Raw genomic sequence first — 18,477 nt, 5'->3', positions numbered from 1 at the left:
GGTATTAGGGTATTAGGGTATTAGGGTATTAGGGATGAGGTAGGGTATTAGCCCTTACTTCCTCTGTGGGGTCTTTGTCTGTGGAGGATGGGCTCGATGGGGGCGCCTGGGGCCACTGATGGTTGGCTCCAAGGAGAGAAGGGGAGCGTGGGTGCTCACTGGGCAGAGCGTAGAGTGTAGAGTCCAGGAGTCTGGCAGTGACCAGTGGCCATCCATTGCCCTCACTCCCCCACCCCCAAATCCCGGCTGCTCTGGACACAGGTGCCGCAGGCATGGCTGCCCCTCCCTGCTGGCCACTTTGTCTGGCAGGCTGCGTGGGGGTTGTTCTCTGGGGGCTGGGCCGGTAGTCACCTTCCCTGGCCAGAGCTCTCTCCCTGGCTGTGGCAGGGAGCCCCTTCTTTCCACCCTGGAGACCCAGAGTGGGCCCAGGCAGGCTCTGAGCAGCCTCCCTCCTGCACGCCTCACTGCTATGTGGCAGGGCGGCCCGCCAGCCCTGGGGGGCCCTCCCGGGCAGACAAGCTCACATGTCCGGGCCGCCACTCAGGGAGCGAGGCTGCTGCCCTGTAACGTTTCAGAGCTGGAAAGTGGAAACAGATGCAGGAATGTTGTGATGTGCTTCAGGACAAATGCAACGGGGTGCAGCCCGGCTGCTGGTCCCCGGGGTCCCCTGTATTTTCCCTTTCTCTGGGGCAGGTTCTCCTCGAAGGGCATCCCTGGGGGCTGGTCCAGGCTGGGCTGGGCTGGGACGCCCTCCTGTCTCCCTGGATCCCCCTAGTCCACCCGATAGTGTTCTTCACTGAGATGCCAGAATGGGTAAACAGCACGCCAAAGGGGAGGGTGCCTGTCAGGGCTTTGGGAGGATTGTGGCAATCTCTAACAGTGGCCTTGAGCTGCTGGCTTTGGGCAGCCCAGGAGGAATACCCCGCTCTTGGAGGGGGGATAGCCTCCTTCGGGCAGCCCAAGAGGGAAGCCTTGCTCCTGGTCCCCTAGCCCAGCCCAGCCCATCACCATGCTGGAGCCCTTCCCTCGGAAACGCCTGGGCTCGGGGCTCCCAAAGTCTCCATCTGTGGTGTTTGCTTACATCATCGACTCAAAGGACATGAGTTTGAACAAACTCCAGGAGATGGTGAAGGATGGGGAAGCCTGGTGTGCTGCAGTCCCTGGGGCTGCAAAGAGTCGGACAAGACTGAGCGACTGAAAAACGGTAACAACACTGGTCTTCTAAAGATCTGATGCCAGGACCCCCACTGTGGTCTGCATAGCCTGGTATGAGGCTGCTGGGACCTTACCACCCCCTCTGCCTACCACCGTCAACTCTGTGCCCCCAGACTGTATGGTCCCCAGGACCTCAGGGCGTCTGCAGCTCTCCTGGCTGCTTGTGCTCACCTCCTGGCCACCCACCTTCTGGCTGCTCCCACCAAAGGGGGCAGGTGAAATACCCACATTCCGTGACTTCCAGTCGTAGCGGGAAATACACGCTGTGTCCCCTGCACACACTCACTCACACTCACGCACACCTGTGGGCAGATTCTGAGTATCTGAAATTCCTGGGAGCTGACACCTGCAGGCCAACCCCCAGGTCTCTTGGGAGTGATGTGGGTTTGTCAGCCCAGGTCTGTTGGGGGCTGCCTTCCCTGTGGGCAGCCTGGGCTTTGCTGAAGTTTCCAGAGCAGATAGGGGTCTCCTGGGGACTTTCTCCCAGGCAGAGCAGGAAGCAGTTGCTCTAGGGGCACCCTGTCCTTCTCCCTGAAGGGCCCCTTTGGGTTGTGGAGGGACCCTCCCTGGTAGCAGAGCACCTGACCTATGGCCCTAGGATGGGTAGGGCAGCCGAGCACCAGATGAGGGGGTCCAGGTGGGGCCCGGTGAAGGGCACTGCCTGGCCCCTGCCAGGCTGCTGGAAGTCCCTGCTGCTTTGCTGAGAGGTGTGTGCCCTCCCTGCTTCTCCAGGACTCCCAGGGAATAGGGTATGGGGAGGAGCTGGTGACCTTGTCTGAGGTTCACAGTGGGGGCACCCTCTGGGCCCAGCCCACCCTAGGGTCTCAGCAGACATTGATGGGAAGATCAGTGTAGGACTGGGCCCCTCCCTAGTTGTCCCCTCCCCCACGCAGGCCAGCTGCAGGTGGGCTGCACAGCTGGAGCACAGCTGCCCTGGACCCCCTCCCTGGGGCCTGCTGGGATCCTCTGGGCAACGGGAGAGGTGCTCTGAGCTCTCCTGGGACTGGCGGGGCAGGCAGGGGACAGGTCCACAGGTCTTCCTCCATACAGGATGGGAAGGCCCTACGTGCTGGGAGCTCTCAGGTTGGTGTGCATCATGGCACCCAGGGATCTGGGAAGTCTTCAAAGGTGGTTTTGCTTAAGGGGGGCCTTGAAACAGACAAGGGGAGACTTGAAACACTCTTTCAAGTTGCTTTAGAGGCAGGGAGAAGACAGAAAGCACACAGTCTTCCTGTACCCCTACCCCTTGCAAATAACATGCAAAAAGTTTCCACTTTTAAAGTGAAGATTTGCAGGAGGGATCTTACCATCAGCCTCAAAGCCCCTGAGTGCCTCATGTCTGACCTTGGCTGCTCTTGTCCAGCCTGGCCCCAAGAGAAAGAAGCAGAAGCCGCCTGGTGTCCTGGGTGCTCCAGCTCCAGGGAGCCCCCTAGGTTTGTCCCCACCCCTGCCCCAGCAGGCTCTGGGGTGGGAAGAGGTAGGCAGAGAGAGGCCGAGGGCTGGTCCAGCCTGCTTCTCACCCTCAAGGATGAGGAGGTGGCCCCTGTCCTTCCCCAAACTGTGGGAAATGGAGCTGCAGAGAGCTGTGCTGGGCGGCGAGCCTGGTGGAGACTGCACTTTTCTGTGCCACGCAGTGCGCCCAGGCAGACCCATGGAGACCGCTCCCGGTCTTTGGGAAACCCTCCTCCTCTGGGCTAGGGTGACTCCTGGATCCTGGCCTTGAATGTCCCCCATGGTGAGCAGCACACCCCGTCTGAGGGACCATGATGTCACTCAACGAGCAGAGGGGCCCCTGTGACACCCAGGGCCAGCCCCTGGGGAGAGGCAGGTCCCCTCCTCCTCCTCCCCTCGGCTTCAGGCCTGTTGAGTCTTTTGGATGGACACTGTGGGGAGGATTCTGCTGTTAGCCTGCACCCCTGGTGGTCTGGAGTCAGATGCACCCCACTGCAAGAGCCCCTGGAGGAGGAAAAGGGAACCCACGTCAGCATTCTTGTTTGGAGAGTCCTGTGGACAGAGGACCTGAAAGGCTACAGTCCATGGGGCTGCAAAGAGTCGGACGCGACTGAGCAGCTGGGTGCACACATGGTGCCCACAGTATGGGGAGGGTCTTCCTGCACCCCACCTGCCTTTGGGTTCTCCCTCAGGGGTGCCAAGTGGCCTCAGGGCAGATGCTTCCCCAGACCTGGGTCTCCCCGGTGAGGGCACAGCAAGGTGTCTGCACAGGGTCCCACAGCCTGCTGTCCCCTGACTCCTTGGCAGGGAGGCCGCCAGGGCCCCGGAGGCTTCATTGGCAAAGCCACAGGCAGCAGAGGTGTGGAGACTGCTAGGCTCTTTGGCAGAGTTCATCCCTGCAAACCACAGACGCAGTTCTGGGCACATTTTCAAGTCACCTCCAGGCCCGAACCAGGCTGCAGTTTCTGAAAGTGCCTTCCCAGCCCCAAGGGGCCGCTGAGTCTGAACGGGGAGCAGGAAGGGCCACCCTGCCCGAGGCCATCCTGGGAGGTCCAGGCCCTGTATCTGTAGGCTCCCAGTGCCCAGGGTGGGGGCAGGAGGGTCGCACCCTGACCTGGGGAAGCCAGGGCAGTGGCCACAGACCCTGGGCTGGATGCAGAGACCCTGTGGGGAAGCAGGGGCAGACTGGGGCCTCAGGAGGTGAGGGGTTAGAGTCAGAGAGTTTATGAGGGCAGAACCTAGCAGGGAGCACAGTGTGGGAGTGGGGAGAGGTGTGAGAGTGCGGATAACCTTGGAATGTGTACCGGGAGCTGCAGAACCCAGGTCCTCACCTGTGAGTGCGTGTCCTGAGGTGGGCGGGCACTGGGCAGGGCAGCTGCAGGGCCTAGGTCCAGGCTTTGCTGCTTTCTCTGGCTGGACCAGGAGAGCGTGGGTGCTGGGTGGTGCAGTCTGTGATGTGGGTGCCGGTGGGTGGGAGAGAGCGTGGCCCGTGGGTGGGAGCGGCTGAATCCATGCTGCAGGGGAACCGTGCCCCACCCCCCCCAGGCACTGTGGAGGCCCCAGCAGAGGGTCGGGGATGGGGCAGGATGCATAAGGCCAGGCTGTAGGCAAACTGAGCTGCCAAGGGGTACCCGGCGGGCCAAGCCCACATGAGTCTCCCCCACTGGCTGAGCTGGCGGGCCACCCCTTTCCAGTCCTGCCATCCCGGCCCTGCGGCCAACAGAGGGCTTCCTAGAAATATGGGCTGTACGTGGCTGCTGATCACACATGGTGTGAGGCTCTTGGGACCTGCAAGCCAAGCCAGTCTGAGGGCAGTCATTACGAACCCATGAAGCTGCCTTCCAGCCTGCTCTGATCCACCAGCTGGGGTTGGAGGCTGGAGCACAGTGGGCTGGTGAGCTCAGCATGCTGCCAACAGGCTTGTCCTAACGCCAGCAGCCTGCCAGGCACAGCCCCTTGAATGACCAGCTCGGGTGGGCCAGCGTGCTTGTGTCCCAGGCCAGGGCCTTGCCAGGGGAGCCGCCTTGCAGGTCAACTGTTCAGAGCCCTACCTACACCTCCACAGCGCTCACACACACCTAATGCTGGGCACCAGGTGGTACCACCTGCATCTTCAGCAGTGGCGAACCAACCAGCATGGACGGAGTAAATCCTCCCCGGAGGACATCTAGAATGTCGTTTCCTCACACCTGGCTCTGGGCTAGAGCGACCCCTGCTGGCGAAAGACGGAGTTGTAGCCTGCTCCGTTAGAACCCGGGGCTTCCCTGGTGGCTCAGATGGTAAAGAATCAGCTTGCAATGTGGGAGACATGGGTTTGATCCCTTGGAGGAGGAAATGGCAACTCAGTCCAGCATTCTTGCCTGGAGAATCCCATGGATGGAGGAGCCCGGCGGGCTACAGCCCATGGGGTCACAGAGTCAGACGCAACTGAATGACTGATGCTTTCACTTTCAGTTTCTGTTAGAACCTGCGAGTCCCCTGGTTCTGGTGCTTGCAAACTGGGAAGTGAAGGTGCAATAGTCGGCTCAGGCTGCCCTAACCAGTGCACCGACTGGGCGGCTCAGACACGGAAGTTTGTCTTCTCACTGTTCGGGAGGCTGACAGTTCTCACTCATGGTCCCAGCCAATCCAGTGCCTGATGAGAACATTCTTCCTGCTGTCTCCTCGTGTGGCCATGGGGACAGAGACAGAGAGAGACTTTATGTCTTTTCCATTTCTTTTTTTTTTTTTTTTAAGCTCCTTCCCATATTAGAGAAAGGGAGGTCTTTATTGTTAACAAATACTTTTATTTTTTTGGCTGCAACAATACCGGGGTGGGTTGCCATTTTCTATCCAGGGGATTTTCCCAATCTTTGGATCAAACTCAGGTCTCCTGAGTTGCAGGGAGATTCTTTATTGTATGAGCTACCAGGGAAGCCAGAAAATATTTTTAGTTTAATTTTTCGGGCTGCAAGGCATGTGGGATCCTAGTTCCCTGATCAGTATCAAACCCATGTCCCCTGAATTGGATGCCTGGAGTCAATCACTGGACCACCAGGGAAGTCCTTATATCTTTTCTTTAAAGACACAAATTCTGTTGGATCAGGATTATGACCTCATTTAACCTGAATTATTGTTGTCCAGTCACCAAGTCATGTCCGATCAATGGACTGGAGCACGCCAGGCTTCCCTGTCCTTCACTATCTCCCTGAGTTTGCTCAAATTCGTGTCCATTGAGTCAGTGATGCCATCCAACCATCTCATCCTCTGCCACCCCCTTCTCCTGCCCTCAGTCTTTCCCAGCATCAAGGTCTTTTCCAATGAGTTGTCTCTTCACATCAGGTGGTCAAAGTATTGGAGCTTCAGCTTCAGCATTAGTCCTTCCAATGAATATTCAAAATTGATTTCCTTTAGGATTGACTGGTTTGATCTCCTTGCTGTCCAAGGGACTCTCAAGAGTCTTCTCCAACACCACAGTTCATTATTTCACTTACAAATATGGTCACATTAATGGTTGAATTTTAGAAGTGCACGTGTGAATTGCAGGGGTACACAAACATTGGTCCCTTTAGGGGCTGTGGAACCCCCTTGCTCCTGTGTTCTGACAAGCTTGCAGCTTCAGCTCTGAGCCTGGTCCATTCAGGCATGGGGCTGTGGTATGTGGACTCCAAAGCTATGACTCACAGCGACTTGAGGGCCTGGAAGCTTTATCCCTAGTTCTAGGCACTGGGCGTGCAGAGGCTGGCCCTCCCCTGAGCTACACAGTCCAGCGCCTGAGAAAAACTACCTTGCTCAGCTTTCTGGGAATCCTGGGCACAGGATGTGCGAGATGATGATATGGGACTTGGCTGCCTCGTGTGCAGCACAGCTTGGGGGCATCTGGAATGTTAGGACTTGTGCAGCAGAGCAAGAGACTCGGGCCGGTGTTAGGGAGGCCCAAGCCTGCATGGGGAGCTGGACCCTCCGTGGCCCCCACCTGCCTGGGATTTCTCCCCCGGTGGGCTCCTGTGGGCCCAGTACCAGGTCACCCCTGGATCCGTCTCGGGGGTCCTGCCATAGCTCTGTGGGACGTCCTTGCAGCTGCAGTGTCTGCCCAGCTGTTCCCCTGGCCCTCTCTCTGTGTGCCTGCCCGGCGCTGCCAGGAGGGTCTTCTGGTTCTTGTTATGAGCTCTGAGCAGGGATGCAGTTGGTGCTATAAACACAGACAGGGCCCCAGGAATGGGCCGGCTCAAGCCATGCTTGGAAGCCTCTGGAATTGATGCCAGTGGGTTAAGCAGAGCTGTCTCAGGGGAAGAAGGCGGGGCCTTGGGGGTCAGCGCAGAATTGGGGTTGGGTGGCTGCAGAAGGGGCCTTAGAGGCTGACTGGGACCGGAGACGTGGCCATCCTGCTTGCCTCTGTCCGACCCTGGTCTTGAGTCTCTGCTGCTCCCCCTCGACACGTGGCAGAGGCAGATGTGGCCAGGAGACAGCCCGCACTGCGCCCCAGGTGTTCACCCCACCCCAAGAGCAGGGCTGGCTTGGCCCCGGGGGTACCCTCAGCTACAGTTCCTTCCCCACACACTCCTCATGGGGAACCAGCAGGATGGCGAGTGCTGGGTTTTGGCTTTTGGGGGCATACTTGCTTTGAAGGAAGCCTTGTTCTTGGCAGACGCTGTGGGCCTGGCCACTCTGAGCCCTGAGGCTGCTCGCTTGCTCTGCGTGCAGATGCGGCTGCTCCTGGCTCCACGGGCCTCAGTGTTGGGGTGGGTCGCTCCTGGCCCCCAGACCCACTGACAGTGAATAGCCTCTCCAGACTCGGGCCCTGAGGCCCCCCTGAAGTCTGTGATGACAGCACAGGTGGCGTCAGGGGGTGAATCCCTGTCCCCCAGTGGTCGCAGTGTTTAGTTCCAGCACTCAGGCTTACTCTGCCCCAGGTCCGCTGGGCAGTGATCTGTGCCTTCCCGCGGTGCATTCTTGAAGCTTCACTGCAGAGCTGGGGATCTGTCCCTCCCTAACCACAAGGCCACTACCAGTGACTTGGTGGAGCTACCAGAGGCCAGGTGTCCTCCCTGGGTGCCCAGTGCCCCCCTCCTGGGCACAGCCTCAATGCATCCACACAGGACATAGGCACCCACTTGGCTAGCCTGACCCATAAGAGCCTTGCTCTAGGTGGGCCTGGCCGGGAACACCTGGACCCCTGGCATCCTAGGACTGGGATGGGGGTCCCTGGCTCTGGCCTCACCAAGTGCTGTCCCCACAGCTGCTGAGAGGGGTGGGGTCTGGGTGAGGTCAGGTGGGGGTGAGGCCCCACCTGGGGTGGGCGGGTGCTGCAGTGGTCCGACAGGAGCTTGTGGCTAGGCCCGCAGGTCATAGTGGCTGTCCGTGGAGGCCCACGCCTTCCCCTCTGCCCTGGCCTGATGACCAACAGTGGAGTGTCTGGGTCTTCCCCAGCCCCTGTTGGCCTCCTGCTCCTCCACGGAGCCTCCCAGCCTGCTGGACCCTGAGCCCCGGATGCCCTGACCCTCAGCAGGGCCTGGTGTTTTGTGCTCTGTGCCCGGGGTTGGGGAGGGGGCTGGGCTTCCATTGAGGTGCTCTGCAGTGCCTCCCTACAGTCAGTCCTGGGGCAGGCTGGGCCAGAGGACCCAGATTCGGATCATGGCCCTGTGTGTCCCGTGTGTGGGCAGAGAAATAAAGCCAGGCCTGCGACCTGGACGGGAGCTGTGTTGCCCTCTCAAAGCCCCTGCTTCTGGGACGCGGACAGGAAGGAGGGAGGGGCTCGGAGGTGCTAGAAGCTTCCTGCAGGAGGTGCTCCGAGCCTGCCTGGGGTGGAGCCCTTCGGCCGGGCCGTCCTCCTGGGGTGACCTGACTCCTCTTGGGTCCCCAGCCATCAACTCCTGCACTGTGGGCAATGGTGGCTGCCAGCACAACTGCGTCCAGCTCACAGTGACCCAGCACCACTGCCAATGCCGGCCTGAGTTCCAGCTCCAGGAGGATGGCAGGCGCTGCGTCCGTGAGTGTCCCGGGGGTGGAGGCAGGGCATCAGAGCTGGGCCTTCCACTGGGAGCCCCTGCCTGTTCTCCATGCTCCCTCAGATCTGCCCGGGGATCATGCAGCCCAAGTCCCTCCCTGCTTGGCCAATGGTGTTGCAGGAGGGTCTGAGGGGTCCGGTCCATGTCATCGCCCTTGGTTGACCTGTGATCACACAGGGGGCTCCTTGGCTGCGGAGAGTGATGGGGCATCATCCAGCTCCCCTGGGCCCTGGGGAGGAAGCCCGTCAGGCTGTGCTCTGGGATCTCACATCTTTGGGGGCAGGAAGCTCAGGTGGGGGTACCGAGATGAAGAGGAAGGGCATCCTGTGTTGTCTCAGTTCTGAGGCCTGCCCTGGCCTTGGAGTGGGCATGCAGGCCTCAGCCCTGGCCCTCGGGCAGAGGAGACTGGCCAGGCCCTGTCTGGCTCCTTGCCCTGGGGTCCCAGGGCTGTGGGTCATGGAAGGGGTCCTCTGCTGACGGAGAAGGTGGAGCAGGCCCAGGAGACCCCTGAGAAGTGGGAAGGGATGGGTGCAGGGCTGGTGCTGAGGGAGTCCCTCCCGCCCTACCTGGCCTTCCAGGCCCCAGGGGATCAGGACTGAGTGTGGGCCAGCGGTGGGGCAGAGTGGCCCGAGTTCATGGGGCTGGGGCTCATACAAGAAGAGAGGTGGGGGAACTAGCCATGTGCCCGCTCTCTGACCAGGGCGGGCCTGGCCGGTGCCCTCTGTCTTTGGAGGAGTCTGGGAGTGCCTGGGGTTCCCCTGACCCCTAGTCCATATCCCAGCCTGTCAAGTCAGAGCAGGAGGGGTGAGAGCTCTAGGTGGGGTCTCACCAGAGCCCCTGGGGAGGGAACCCCAAACCTGCTGGATCCTCCACATCTGCCCTTTGCCCCCCTTCCTCCTGGCCATGACTGCAGGGAGAAACCCATGCGCGGACAGGAACGGCGGCTGCATGCATAGGTGCCGGGCGCTCCGGGGCCTTGCCCACTGCGAGTGCCACGCGGGCTACCAGCTGGCAGTGGACCGCAAGGCCTGCGAAGGTAAGAGGCCCTCCCTGTGCTAGGGCCAGTCCAGGGGTCACGTCCCTGCATCCCCCTTCAGGGGCCTGTGTGTGCAGGGCCAGTTCCCGTGTCGTCACTCTAGGCTAACCTGGGATGATGCAGGGTCGTCTCTAGGACTGTGGTTGGGGAGGCAGGGTGGAGGGTGGGAGATGGAGAGGAGGGGCAGGAGCTCAAGGAACTGCTCCTAGAGACAGTCTCGTGTCTGCAGGAAGACAGTTCTCAGGGTGCCTTGTTAGTTTTAAATATTGCTCTTACGTGTCAGCTAAGCAGCACCTGCTGGTTAGGGCTTTCCTGGTGGCTCAGTGGTGAGGAACTCACCTGCCGAGCAGAAGAGGCAGGTTTGATCTCTGGGTTGGGAAGATCCCCTGGAGAATGAAATTGCAATCCACTCCAGTATTCTTGCCTGGAGAATCCCATGGACAGAGGAGCCTGGAGGGTTACAGTCCATGGGGTCGCAAGAGTCAGACAGAACTTAGCAACTAAACAACAACCTGCTTATTAGAGAAAGGGTCATTACTGTGACCCGAGTGACATCCCTGAACCAGTTTCCAGGTTGTCTCTAGGCTTGTTGGTTACTGGGTGCATAGCGCATCACCCCAGAGTGTGGTGGGCACAGCTGTTTAGAACATGCTCTGACCTCATGGCTGCACGGGCGTCCACTGTGCAGCGATAGTTGCCCCATCTCAGGACTCGGGTGTCCCTGCTCCTCCCTGGTACACGTGGTTCTGGATGAGCGGCCTGGGCCTGTCCCCCTAACTCTTGGGGTGAGTCTCTGAAGTGATGTCGTGCTCCCAGGGCATGCAGTGGTCATTTCCCGAGGCATCCTGCCCGATGGCCATCAGAGACAGGTCTGTGAGTGTAGAAGCTTGTTGTTCCACGTCACTATCAGGAAAGTGTTCTAGGTCTCACTGCCAATGTGATGGGCATGTCCTGGCGTTCCGGATGCAGCGGCTTCAGAGAACCCAGTGGGAAATGAGGCTGAGGGTCAGCTTCATTCCAAGGACTCTCAGGCGGTGGGACTGAGGCAGTCATCAGAAATGTTAGGTCCTGAGGCCAGTGCCACGTGGCCACAGGGAGGAAGCTGTAGCTTGACCCTGGATGACAGAGTGTGCTTTCTCCCGCTGGCCCCCAGAGGCCGGTAGCAAAAGGCCCCTTCTGTGCCTGGCCTGGATGGGGGGTGCTTGGCAAGTGTAGACACACACATCTCAGGGACCGTGGGCTCAGAGAGGCGGAACAGCGCCCACTGCTGCTGGTGAGGCCTGAACCCAGACTTCCAGCTGTACCCTCCTCGCCCTGGGACAGAGCACAGCTCTGCACCTGGAGTGTGTTGGGGAAAGCAAAAATGCTCAGAGCAAAGCAGGAGAGGGCACCGGGGGCCCCTCTTGGCATGGGATGCCTGGGCCCTGACCCCTTGGAGACCACCCTTGGGGGCCCAGCCTTCCAGGCCAGTGGTCCAGAGCACCCCTCACCTGTGATCTCTCCCATCAGATGTGGATGAATGTGCCACGGGCCTGGCCCAGTGTGCACATGGCTGCCTCAACACACACGGCTCCTTCAAGTGTGTGTGCAATGCGGGCTACGAGCTGGGTGCTGATGGCCGGCAGTGCTACCGTGAGTGAACAGTGGGCGACCACCACTGGACGTGGAGACGCCACATGGCTCCCCAGCCCCCCACAACTGTCGGCTCGCTTTGGCCGAGGGCCAGAACTTCCTTGTCAGTTGAGGGCAGTGCTGGGCCTGGGGGCTGACTGTGGGTCCTGGGAGGATGGGGGGAGGACAGAGGGACCCCAGGAGGACAGGGTTCCAGGGTCCACTGGGCCCAGGAGCTCCGTGCAGCCTGTTTCCCAGGGGACTGGCAGCAGCTAGGGCGGGAGGACCGCGCCAGCTTGGGGCGTCACTCCAGCCTTGGTCCCACGTCTCTGGTGGCTCTGGCCGCAGGGATCGAGATGGAGATCGTGAACAGCTGTGAGGCGGACAATGGCGGCTGCTCCCATGGCTGCAGCCACAGCAGTGCGGGCCCCGTCTGCACCTGCCCCCGTGGCTACGAGCTGGACGAGGACCAGAGGACATGTATCGGTGCGAGCAGCCTCCTTCCCAACTGCCGTCCCCCAAGCCAGAGGCTCGCTGCTGCCCTGGGGCAGTGCTCGGGTTTGATGCTGTGAATGGGAACCTCCCTCCTGTTGCCCCCAGTCCTGTTCCCTCGGCCTCGGGCAGGGGTGGGGGTGGTAGGAGGGGGCCTGGTGAGAGACAGCATCACGACCCCGCTGAGCACCCACCACCCATGTCCACCTTCAGTTCTGCTCAGCTGCTGGGTCAACACCCACGTGCTGTGACATGTGAGCATCCCCTCTGCGTCAGCAGGTACTTCCTAGCACCTGCCACTGCCTACCCTGCTCTCACAGCAGGTGGGGCAGTCCTGGGCTGCCACTTGGGTCCTGGTGTGTCGTGTGTGGAGGGCCGGGGATGTACCTGGGTGCCTATGTGATTGAGGGCGAGTACGTGAAACTCACATGCAGGTGTGCGTACGGTCATGTGCAAGTGTGTGCGTGCGTGTGGTTACCAGCAGGTAGTTGTGCACAGGTGTGCATGTGGTTGTGTGCAGGTAGTTGTGCGCAATTGTGCGTGTGGTGTGCAGGTTGTTGTGTGCAGATGTGCACCTGGTGTGTAGGTGTGTTTGTGAAGTGTGCATGTGGTTGTGTGCAGGTAGTTGTGCACAAGTGTGCATGTGGTTGTGTGCAGGTAGTTGTGCATAGGTGTGCATGTGGCTGTGTGCAGGTGTGTGCACACACCCGTGCTGTGGACGGCGTGCACTTGGGTGGCACTGGTGCTAGCTGGTTGTGGTGTGTGCCCTGCAGACGTCGACGACTGTGCCGCCTCCCCATGCTGCCAGCAGGTTTGCACCAACAGCCCTGGCGGCTACGAGTGCAGCTGCTATGCCGGCTACCAGCTCAGTGCGGATGGCTGCGGGTGTGAGGGTGAGTGCTGGGCGGCTGGGGCGGCTGGGGAGTGGGCCGTCCTAAGGATGACACGGGGTGGGCTCTGGCCCTTGCCCAGCACTCTGTCTCTGGGTGTTGGTTTAGCGCCTGCATCTGCAGGCCTGTGGAGGCCTGCCTGTTCCCTCCCTCGTGTGGTCACTGTCTTCCTCTCTGGGCTGGGCCTGCACCCCCGACTGGCCCCGGCCTGGCCTTTCTCGAGCAGGAGGCCAGGAGGGTGGCTGTGGCGTGGGTGTCACCCAGCAGGTCCCCATCCCATGGGGAGGGGTGGGGCAGGAGGACCGCCCCGAGGCTCCGACCCCTGGAGGATGGGTGCCAGTGTCCCTGGGTTTGCCCGCAGATGTGGACGAGTGCGCCTCCGGCCGCAGTGGCTGCGAGCACCACTGTGCCAACCTGGCCGGCTCCTTCCAGTGCTCCTGCGAGGCCGGCTACCGGCTGGACGAGGACCGCAGGGGTTGCACCTGTGAGTCTCCACCTGGCCCCATGGGACCCGTCTTCCTGCAGCACCGGGGCCCCACTCCCTGCTTCCCAGCTGGATGGACCTCACCTCAGACCAGCCTCCCACTGTGGGATGGGCTGGGGGTGGCTGGGTGGGAGGGGCTGGACAGACAGGGGCCCCCAGGCAGGTGTTAGGGGTCCCAGTGGTCCAGCTTTAGCCCCTCCCAGACGAAAGGAGGGACTTCATTCAGGGACTGAGGACCACGTCCAGAGCAGAGGGCTCTTATGTCCCCACGCCCGCTCCACGCTCAGGGTCCCTCTGGCTAGTGCAGGAGCCGGGACAGCTGGGGCAGACATGGCGAGACTCAGGTCCTCAGGGCCTGGAGCCTCCTCTGTCCTGAGAAGTAGGCTCGCTCCTGGTGTCCAGGGTGAGGAGGGGCACCAGGGTCTGTAGGTGGGGGTCCCGGGGTGGCACCAAGGGGCAGGGGAATCAATCCTGAGGAGGACAGGTGAGCAGTAGGGGCTCAGGGGCCTTCGTGCTCTGCCCAGCCCTGGAGCTGCCCGAGCTGGTCCTGGACGGCCACCTGCCCCTCGGGCGGCCCCCTCTGCATGTTGCGGTGCTCCAGGACGAGCTGCGCCCCCTCTTCCAAGATGACTACGCTGGGGCTGAGGAGGAAGAGGCCGAGGCACGGGGCGAACACACGCTGCAGGAAAAGTATGGTGAGAGGTGGGCCCGTCCCTGGGCTTCTGTGCCAGCACCCCCTGGGCCTGGCTGCTGCCCAGCCTATGGTCTTGGGCATGAGGAAGTCTTCCTGTGAGCGCCTCGTTTGACCAAGTCTCAGAGAGGCCAAGAGGCTTGCTCAGTCTGCCCAGTGTGTCCAGGGCTGAGCCTGGCTGCCCACTTAGGGCCCTTTCTGGCCCCTGTGTGGCCCCCTTGTCTCCGTTCACCCACGTTGGACCTGCATGGCCTGAGGATGCCCTGTGTCCTCTTCTCTGGGTAGGGTCCAGGGCCGGGGGCCAGGCTCTGAGGCTCTTCTCTCAATCCATCCCCCAGTCTGCCTGGACAACACCTTTGGCCCAGACTGCAGCTTGACTTGTGATGACTGCAGGAATGGGGGAACCTGCCTCCCCAGCCTGGACAGCTGTGATTGCCCCGATGGCTGGACCGGGCTCATCTGCAACGAGAGTGAGGCTGCTATGGGGGTGGGGCCGCGTGGGGGACAGGGCCCAGGAGCCCTAGGACCTGCATGGCATGGACAGTCCACTCCTCCTACCATCCTGGGCAGGGGCTTCCCAGGTCCTTCTATTCACTCATTCCTTCAGGGTCTCCCAGCTGCCTTCTCCATGCCAGGTTCTCTTCTAGGTGCTGTGAGACCCTGGGGGCTCGCAGAGCCTAGTGTCTGCCCCTCACAGATGTCACAGTCGATGAGGGTCCAGCCACAAGCAAGCCAACAACTAACTGAGACAAAAAGGGGTCTGATGAAGAGCAGTGGGTGGGCAGGCCAGTCATGCTAGAGTCTCCGGGGGGACAGGTGACTTCCCCAGGCCACACAGCAAGTGGGCAGCTGAAGCACATTTGAACACTGCTCTCTCCCACCCTCTGTCCAGGGCATGTTCACTCCCTGCCCAGCGACCCTCTAGTATCAGAGGCCATAGTGACTGAAAGTGCTGGTTGAGAAGGTGGACCTGTTGGAGTAGAGGGAGAGGATGCAGGATGGATGAATGATGTCTGCCGTGCATGTGGGCGGGGTTCCGGGGCACAAGTGCCGTTGGGTGCTGCTCTGGGAAGTTGCTTCTGAACTGGAGGCTTGACCCCCAGGAGAATGTTTGTATCTCTGGAGGGGTTTCTGAGTGCAGGGTCCTTTTGCGGGTCAACGACCCTGAGCTCCTCTGTCTCCCTTGCAGCTTGTCCTCCGGACACCTTCGGGAAGAACTGCAGCTTCTCCTGCAGCTGTCAGAATGGCGGGACCTGTGACCCTGTGACGGGGGCCTGTCGCTGCCCCCCAGGGGTCAGTGGAGCCCACTGTGAGGACGGTAGGTGCAGCCCCTCCTTGACCTCTGGGTTCATCCTTGGGGTGGAGGTGAGGGGCAGGCACCACCTCTTGGCTCCTAGTCCCCTTTCTTCTGCAGGGATGGGGAAAGTGACGGTATGGTACAGAGGAAGCCCCTTAGTGCAAGAAGCACTGAGTTGTTATCGTTGGCTATTCTCACAGGGCCTGACTATCGCAGGTGGTGAGGACTCGTGGGAAGAATAGCACTTTTGTAACTGGGTCCCCTGAGAAGTAGTGAGCTCCCTGTTCCTGGAAGCATTCAAGGAGAGCTACATGATGGCTGGGTGGAGTTTGCAGAAGGGAGCATGCCTGGGCTGTGGCTTCTTGGGATGACACTAACATCCTTTCTAACTCTGAAGTTGCAACATTTTTGGAGCAACTGGAGTCCATAGAAGTTTCCCAGGTGCCTGATGCTTCATTGTAAAGTCTTCAGACCTTTACATTTCTGCTACTTTTGCTGGCAAATATAGCTAGTGTACCAAGGACTTCCTGTCCTAGCAGCGATGGCAACAATTGGTGGATCATTCCCAGGGCCTAGGTGGCCTGTGTGGGGTGGCAGGGCAGGTCTTTCTGCTTCCTCCCTCTGGTCACCTTCTCAGCTCGGTCGCATCATCCCTGTGTTTCTTTTCCTGCGATCTGCCATCCCTACCCTGAATGAGAGCTGAAAGCACACTGCCTGTTGGAAGCTGTATGTGTGTTGTTGTTCAGTTGCTACGTTGTGTCCGACTTGTGACCCTGTGGACTGCAGCACACCAGGCTCCTCTGTCCTTCACTATCTCCCAGAGTTTGCTCAGACTCGTGTCTGTTGAGTCAGTGATGCCGTCCAACCATCTCATCCTCTGCGCCCTTTCTCCTCCTGCTCTCAATCTTTCCCATCACGAGAATCTTTTCCAATGAGTTGGCTCCTCGCTTCAGGTGGCCAAAGTATTGGAGCTTCAGCTTCAGCATCAGTGCTTCCAGTGAATATTCAGGGTTGATTTCCCTTAGGATTGACTGGTTTGATCTCCTTGCTCTCCAAGGGATTCTCAAGAGTCTTCTCCAACTCCACAGTTTGAAAGCATCAATTCTTTGGTGTTCAGCCTTCTTTATGGTCCAAATCTCACATCCATACATGACTACTGGAAAAACCATAGTTTGACTATACAGACCTTTGTCAGCAAAGTGATGTCTCTGCTTTTTAATAATGTGCGTCTAGGTTGGTCATACCTTTCCTACCAAGGAGCAAGCGTCTTTTAAATTCATGTGTATGTGATTGGTCCTCACTGGACCCATGGGACTCCTGGCAGATAAAGGGCCTGCATCTCAGTACTTCCTTGGTGACATGGTGTGGCTTCCCAGAGACTAAGTCTCAGTCGGGGTCCTGTGGGTAAAGTGCACCTGTGCAGGTGAGCTGGAGAAGGTTCGTCCCAGCTCTCAGGGCCCCCTCTATGAGTTTCTTAGACTCCAGGTGCCCCAGGCTCTTGACTGTCCCTCTAGCCTCTGCCTCCGTCTCCCCGGGCCTCCTCTTTTTGTGCCTAGCCTCCCTCTCTTTTCCCTTCTAAGGACACTTGTTGGGTTAGGCTTGCTGGGACAGTCCAGGATGGTCCCACCAAGAGATCTTGATGGTCAGGATGTGGACATTCCTTGGGTTCACCATGTAGGTCCCTGAAGCCCTTCAGTAGGCGGCTCAGGGGCAGAGCTGAGTCAGAGCAAAGCACTCGGGGAGGAGGGCCACAACCCTGCCCTGGCCCTGGGCCCCTTGAACTTGGGCATGTGTCCTTCCCTCTGTGAGTTCCAGAGGCCAGGCTCAATGACCACTGAGGGACAGGCATCAGGATGCTGTCAGTGCCGGTCAGATGGAGAGAGTGGGCTCTCAGAGTCACTCCTGCATGTGGTGAAGATGTGATGGCCTCCGGTCTGGCCACCATCTGGGGCCACAGACCCTGGGGGCACAGGCCCGCAGGGGCAGATGGCCACATTCCTGGGGCTCACCTCATCCTGCCCTGCCCCTGGATGCCCTTGCCAGCCCCCAGGGACCCTCTCTGTCTGGGGCACAGGGTCCTTGGGCTGCTGGTGTCCCTGAAGCCCTATGGCTGTACCCTCCAGGGTGGCCCAGGCCTCTCCAGGCTCCTGTATTGGGTGCTAATGCCCCCTCTCGGAGCATCTTCTTGGGTGGGAGGCCATGTCTGGGTGGGCAGTCAAGAGGCCCCCCTTCCCCCAGGCTGCCCCAAAGGCTTCTATGGCAAGCACTGCCGTAAGAAGTGCCACTGTGCCAGCCGGGGCCGCTGCCACCGCCTCTACGGGGCCTGCCTCTGTGACCCGGGGCTCTACGGCCGCTTCTGCCACCTGGGTGAGTCCCACTGACTGCTGGGCGCTTGGATCTGAGGAGGGGCAGGGCCACAGAGTGGGCTGGGTTCTTCCTGCCTGGGTCCAGCTTGTGTTCAACCATCAGTCTTCATAGATAGGGACACAGGGGCTCAACGAAGTCCCCGGCTGGGGTGAGGGGCCTGCAGACTCAAAGTCCTTTGGACTGTGCTGGCTGCCAGAGCATCTGGGTGGGCGGCCCTCGCCCCAGTCAAGTTGATGGGTGGCCTGCAGGCCTGGGCAGGGGCAGGCCCCCCCCACCTCGGAAGCTCCAGGTCACCGAGCTTGTCTTGGCTTTTGGAACTTCCTGGGAGCAAGTCCTGAGCCCCCAGTGGGGTCACGCCCCCCTTCCCTGGGTCTGCAGACGCCCAGGATTCAGGGAGAGGCGGTGGGCTGCTGGAGAAAAGCCAGAAGGCCTCACCCCAGCAGCTCTTGTAGGAGGATTGTTCAGAGGGAGGCAGTGAGGGTCCCAGGCGTTCCCTGGCCGGGAAGTGCCTCTCTGTGAGCATTTCTCATCTGCAAAGTGGGCAGTGTGCCTGGTGCTTTGGGCACCAGCAACTCTGTGTGGGGTCCCAGATACGACTCGGTGGACGGGGCCGGAGATCTGGGCTGGGGCGGGCGCTGGCAGTGGGCAGGCCCCCCTCACAGTGCATTCTGGGGTGTAGCCTGCCCGCCGTGGGCCTTTGGGCCAGGCTGCTCAGAGGAGTGCAAGTGTGAGCAGCAGAATACACGTGCGTGCGATAAGAGGGATGGCAGCTGTGCCTGCAAGGCGGGCTTTGGGGGCGAGCGGTGCCAGGACGGTGAGTACAGGGCCAGGGGGAGGAGGAGGGCCCCAGGGGAGAAGGACAGGCCCCAGGGGAGGGGGGCAGGCCCCAGGGGAGAGGGACAGGCCCTAGGGGAGAGGGACAGGCCCCAGGGGAGGGGGACAGGCCCCAGGGGAG

The 18,477-nt window shown here is 60.4% G+C and overlaps 1 protein-coding gene across 1 annotated transcript in view; it reads left to right on the top strand.

Moving 5' to 3' along the window:
* Positions 1–18,477, top strand: part of LOC120879831 (multiple epidermal growth factor-like domains protein 6) — a 50,650-nt gene that overhangs the window by 27,654 nt on the left and 4,519 nt on the right. The window contains exons 4-14 of the mRNA XM_040262826.1: positions 8,510–8,635; positions 9,568–9,690; positions 11,200–11,322; positions 11,650–11,787; positions 12,567–12,686; positions 13,045–13,167; positions 13,692–13,862; positions 14,197–14,328; positions 15,048–15,176; positions 17,394–17,522; positions 18,202–18,336. Of these exons, the coding sequence (XP_040118760.1) occupies positions 8,510–8,635; positions 9,568–9,690; positions 11,200–11,322; positions 11,650–11,787; positions 12,567–12,686; positions 13,045–13,167; positions 13,692–13,862; positions 14,197–14,328; positions 15,048–15,176; positions 17,394–17,522; positions 18,202–18,336 (1,449 nt within the window). The remainder of the gene's footprint in view (positions 1–8,509; positions 8,636–9,567; positions 9,691–11,199; positions 11,323–11,649; positions 11,788–12,566; positions 12,687–13,044; positions 13,168–13,691; positions 13,863–14,196; positions 14,329–15,047; positions 15,177–17,393; positions 17,523–18,201; positions 18,337–18,477) is intronic.

This window comes from Oryx dammah, unplaced genomic scaffold, assembly GCF_014754425.2.
Source record: "Oryx dammah isolate SB20612 unplaced genomic scaffold, SCBI_Odam_1.1 HiC_scaffold_21, whole genome shotgun sequence".
Taxonomy (NCBI): domain Eukaryota; kingdom Metazoa; phylum Chordata; class Mammalia; order Artiodactyla; family Bovidae; genus Oryx; species Oryx dammah.
This window is presented reverse-complemented; position numbering and strand designations above follow the sequence as displayed.